General features: G+C 61.6%; 1 protein-coding gene across 1 annotated transcript; it reads right to left on the reverse strand.

Annotated features, from left to right (window-relative positions):
* Positions 1-1758: 1758 nt before the first annotated feature.
* On the reverse strand, positions 1759-5394 carry ARL13A (ARF like GTPase 13A; the record flags this gene model as incomplete). The annotated part of the gene is made up of 8 exons (XM_082289136.1): positions 1759-1835; positions 2157-2258; positions 2593-2791; positions 2874-2993; positions 3300-3405; positions 3735-3984; positions 4234-4304; positions 5336-5394. 8 exons carry the CDS (start codon positions 5392-5394, stop codon positions 1759-1761), a joined length of 984 nt encoding a protein of 327 aa, XP_082145262.1.

Consider the following 5394-nt stretch of genomic DNA (forward strand, 5'->3'; position numbering starts at 1 on the left):
GACTTGTCCTGCTGGACATCTCTGGCTGTGGGTGCCACACGGGGCACTCCGTGCTCGCTGGAAGGAGCTGCGGTGCAGGGAGCTGCAGGGAGCACCAGCGGGAGCTGGCTGCAGCCGCCCGTGCCAGATGCTCCCAAACCCACTCTGCTCCTGCTCCCCACCCGGTTCTGGAGCTGCAGTGAGCAGGCTGTGGGCTGGTTCGTGGTCCCAGCTGTTTGGGAGTGCTTGGCCTCATCCCAAACCCAGTGGCTGTGTGAGAAGTGGGTGTTAGAGGGGATACATTTTAATGTTTCTCTCCCTATGATGCTGTGGAGATCTGTGACCTCAGCAGAAGGAACGTGGCTGGCAGCCTGGACACGACCCCCAGGGACACCCATCCCAGGAGAAGAGGCTCCATCACAGCACAGGTCCCCACTTTACCCTCTACCCCCCAGCACCCACATCGCAGGGAACTCCACCAGGCTGAGACAAGGGGCTGCTGGAACCGCTGTATTTACAGGGCAGTATTAACTTCTGCTGCTGTTATTTACAATTTATTTACAAATAATCCCTGTAGTCACCAACAGTTGAATCCGGCGGAGTTCGACAGAATTTTATGGCAGGCTGGCAAGGCAAAGCAGACGGTTTCTCTTCTCCCTTTTCAGCCCTGCCAAGGGAAGGGCTTTAGTGATTTGCCTTCCCCCGGACCACACAGGCAGTGCCTGTTAATCAGTAACCACCACGGGAGCAGAGGTGACTAACGCAAGTTCACATTCTAACACTGTTGCAGGTGTTACCCCAGTTCCCGGCTCCACGTAAGGTATTTCCAGGGCTGAGGGCTGGTTTCCCGGCCCAGGCACCCTGTCACAGCCGGGCAGCACGAGCCCCCGGCCCGGCTCGGGCCCGGGACAGCACAGTCGGACGGACACGGCGCGTCACAGGCGGGTTGTGCCGGGACACGATGCGCTGCTGCTTGTCCCGTCTCAGAGCTGAGCCGAGCGCACATCAGGGACCACCTGGGGCAGCAGAGTGCCGGGCTGCCAGTGACACGGGGAGATTTGCTGCAATGTCTCTCCTGAAGGGACGGCAGGATCAGGAGGAACGATCCTGGGGAAGGAGCCTCCAGCAGCCTCTGCCACCAGCTGCCATTGAACTTAAATTTTCACTGACGGGCTGCAGGATGCACAAACGCGGGCATTGCCCTCCTCCAGTGTGTGAAGAGAGTCCTGACAGCTCTGCCAGATGTGGCTGAGGGTTGGGCGGAGCTCTTCTGCAGACCACCTGGGGCTGCTCTCCCACTTTCACCATCAGGAAATGAGACTGTTCCAGGCAGTAGCCAGGGAGTGACTGACGGGCCAGGTCAGCCCCTGACCTGCCAAGACAGATTTCCCAGGGCATAGGGCAATTCAAGAGACAGGCTTTCCCCCTGGGATGTTTGCTCGGATCTTCCTCTCCTCCACAGACTTATCCGGGTTTAAGCGGAGTCTTCCACAGAATACTAACAGGGGGCAGCAAGGGGCCGGCTGTTCCCTTTTCAGATGAATTTGCAGCCCGGCTGCCAGAGAGGCATCTTACAAAGGGACTTTTGGCTCACTCCTGTGCATCCCTGGTTTTCAAGCCATGCAGGGGACAATGGTGCTGTTTATGCCCCAGGACCCATTTCCCAGCTCTGCCAGCCGTGGCCAAGCACCCCAGCAGCTCTGCATGAGCGTGGGTCCCGCTGCCACTGCAGTCTGGGTCCTCTAGGAGCACACACACCTTGCTTTGTGCCTCCCCTGCTCAGGGGGCGATGGCCGAAGTCTGCTTCCTCTGCTCCTGCCTCATCTTCAGAGCCAGCATCGCCCGGCGGTACAAATCTGGGAATGAGGGGAGCAGTCAGGCACTGACCACGGACCAGCTCCATTGTCCACCTGGCAACCTGTGCTGACTGAGGGCTGCAGGGACAACCCAGGCTCCAGCACAGTGCACTCATGTGGCCTCCCTGCATCCCACCTCACAGCAGAGGCAGCAGCATCTGCCTCCACAACAGCCCCTCCCTTGCCCTGCAGCAGCACTTGCTGTGCCCATGTCCCCGCACCAAGCACCCCATGGCCAAGTGTCCCTGCACAGCTCACGCCCCACTGCCAGCAGGCCAGAACCCTGATGCTTCAGCAAAATCTGTCTTGAGAAATACCAACCAAAGGTGCTTGAGGCCTCCTCATGCTGCTGCTCCAGAGAAGGTTCCTGTGACTTGATTTTATTCTTGATTTTCTTCTTTTTTTTCTTTTTCATGCCCTGTGCTGGATGGAGAAATAAAAAATGTCAGGCACCACACCTGAGCGAGGATGCCTTTGTCACCAAGCCAGCTGAGAGAACTGCTGCTGGCGGGTTTGCAGTCCTCCATCGCTTCCATGCATTCTCCCGTGTGGAGATGCTCAGCTGTCTCTCCTCTTCCCCTTTGGACTCCTTTGACCTGGCTCTGCAGTCAGCTGATCTGCAAGCAAAGCTGATGGAGGTGGCAAGGATCAGTGGTCCAGCATTTTACCACATTGCCAGGCCTGGCAACCTCCCTGTGGGGAGGTCCTGACATGCTGGTGCTGGCAGAGCTGGCAGCCCCCCATAGTCCCCTCTCACCTGGGTGGGGGGTGGCCATCCTGGTGGGTACGGGCTCCTCCTGCCCGACCCTGTTGGGGAGCAGCAGCCCCCCGGCAGCCCCTGCACGGCTGTCACCCCCTGCTCCCGGTCCCTCCAGCTCGTCGGCTGGGCTTGGCTGCCCCAAGCCCTTCTTCTTCACCTTCCTCTTCCTCCTCCTGGGGCCCTTAGTGCTTTCCTCCTGGGCGGGGAAAGGAGGATGAGGAGAGGGTGGCAGAGCCCCTCTTCCACCCCGTCCCACCCCGGGGGTGTCTCTCACTCACCAGGGGCAGGAGGCGGCAGACGGGGCGCGCTGCCCGGTGCTCCCCGTTCTTCCCCGAGCCCTCTTCCCCGGGGGACGGCCGGTCCCTGGGGGAGAGAGCCCAGCGGGGTGAGAACGAGCGCTACGGGGGGAGGATGGGGACGGGGACAGGCGCCCGCGGAGCCCCGCACCCACCTGCGGGCGGGCGGGCCGGCTCGGGCGGCCCTCGGGGCGGGAGGCACCGGGGCAGCGGCCGGCGGGGCCGGGGCGGCGGCGGCGGCGCGGAGGAGCCAGCGCAGCCCCTGCAGGGTGGCGCGGGCCGGGCCGGCGGGGGGGACCCGCTTGGCGACACAGGGCTCCTGTGGGCGGGCGGGGGATCAGCGCGGGGAGCGGCGGCGGCAGCCCCGCGGGCACGGGGAGCGGGGAGCGGAGCCAGCCCCGCACTCACGATGCGACAGGGAGAGCGGTTCTCGTTGACCAGCCGCTCCAGGCACAGCCGCTCGATCAGCTCGCAGGGCAGCAGCGCGGCCGCCGCGTCTTGCTTGTTGGCCAGCCTGGGGCACGGGAAGAGCGGCCGTCACCGTCACCGCGGCCCCTGGTGCCTCGCTGGGCCACGGCGGGGGACGCTGCGCGCTGTCTCCCGGTCTGGCTGCGATTAGGTGAAGCACTGCCCCAGCCCGTACCTGGCACTGGAGCCCCCTCCTCAGCTCCTCTCCACGGATGCTCTGATCTCCCAAGCACTGCTGGGGTCCTCATGTCCAGGCACTCCCCGACAGCTGCCTGGGCAGCACACCCCCGCTGCAGCCCACAACCCCAGCAACAGGTTCCCACTCCACCCCTCACCCTCTGCCTCAGAGGTTGCATCCCATCGACCCAGTCTTACAGCAAGAGGGGCTTTCCGGAGACATCGGGATGGCTCAGGACGCGGCTCAGGACCTTGCGGGCCTCCTCCACCCGCGCCAGGTCACCGGAGTCCAGGACGAAGAGGAGCCCGTGCGCCTCGCTGTAGTGGCTGCGCCAGGCGCTGCGGGAGCGCTGGCCCCCGGGCAGGTCCACCAGCGTCACCTCGAACCTGTCCACCCGCAGGCGGGTCTGGCCAGGCTGCGCGTCGCGCAGCACCTCGCCGGCCAGCGCTGCGGGTGTGGAGAGGGCAGAGAGCTGCCCCGGAGCCCAGGAGCATGCCTGTGCCCTTCCTGCCCCAGCCACATCCCCACTCCCTCTTCCAGGGCTGCCTGGGACACGGCTGGTGCCCTGCACACTTCCCCAGAAGAGCAGCTGTAGTTCACGAGTCTTGGTCCTTCGAAGCTTGGGCACTTGGTTGGAAAGGACCATAAAGCTGCTGCCTCATCTGAGGCAGGCTCTGGGGTTGTGCTGCTCCTCACCTCTCTCTATGTCCATGATGACAGAAGTTTTCCCTGCGTTGTCCAGCCCCATGACAAGGAGGGTCACCTTCCTGGGGGGCAACAACAGCAGGTGAGCATCCCAGAAAAAGGCTGTGCTCCCTGGGGAGCAGTGACTACTGCGGGCCCCCAGGAAAAGGACCCTGCCCATGGCAGCTACATTTCAGCCAGGAGAGAGGCAGGAGGGTGACACAGGTTCTGTCTGAGTTGAGGGCAAGTGCAGGGACAATCCCTGGTGCCCGGGAGAGGGTGAGGACAGGCACAAGTGCCTGGAACCACCCCAACACCATGGGACAGCCGCACTGCAAAGCCTTCAAGGTGCTTCCTATGGCAAGGATTTACTCTCATATCATATAGGATTAAGCAATTATATGTACAGGCCCACATGTTTCTTCCTTATATGCAGTCAATGATTACACCTTCCTTGGCAGTAAGTTTTGAGCATACCCAGGTAGGGAAAGGTAGCAAGGACGATTTTATGAGCTTCTGCCTGGACTCAGGTGTTTTTCCTGTTGCTAAACAGCCCTGTCCAGTCTCCAGCAATGTGATCCACCAGAGCCACACAGACAACATTTTCTCTGCCACTGACAAGCTACTGTAGTTATTTGCAGTATCATTTTCTTCCTTAAACATACAGACCAGGCTGCATGGCAGCAGAGGTGGCACAGCTGCACCTCCAGCATTACAGCAGGTAAGGTGTCCTCTCTGGAAGGAGAGGACCATAAACCTCCTTGCAGTGCTGTTGTGGGGGAATTAACCTGGGTGTCCTGACACATGCAAACAAGGCAGGTGTTTCAGTGCATCCTTCCCAGATTTCTTGGGGAGCCGCTGACTCTACAGAGCTGGAATCCCACTGGAACCATTCCCTGCATCTGCATCCCTGCCCAGCCTGCTCCCCTGCCTGCCAGCTCCTGCCTGCTGGGGGGCAGCGAGGACACGCTGTGCCTTGCTCAGCAGCTTGGGGACAGTTCCTGCAATTGGCACCTGCCTCACCCTGTCACCACACTGGTGCCCTCACCGCTCATGAACACACGGGTAAATACTGTCATCCCCAGGAGCCCCGGGAGTGGGCACAGGGACCTACCTGACGGGCTCCTGTATGGCCTGCAGCCACGACCAGCAGTGAGAGAAGAGGTGGAACAT

Source organism: Coloeus monedula (genome assembly GCF_965178545.1).
Source record: "Coloeus monedula genome assembly, chromosome: 12".
In the NCBI taxonomy this organism is placed as follows: Eukaryota; Metazoa; Chordata; class Aves; order Passeriformes; family Corvidae; genus Coloeus; species Coloeus monedula.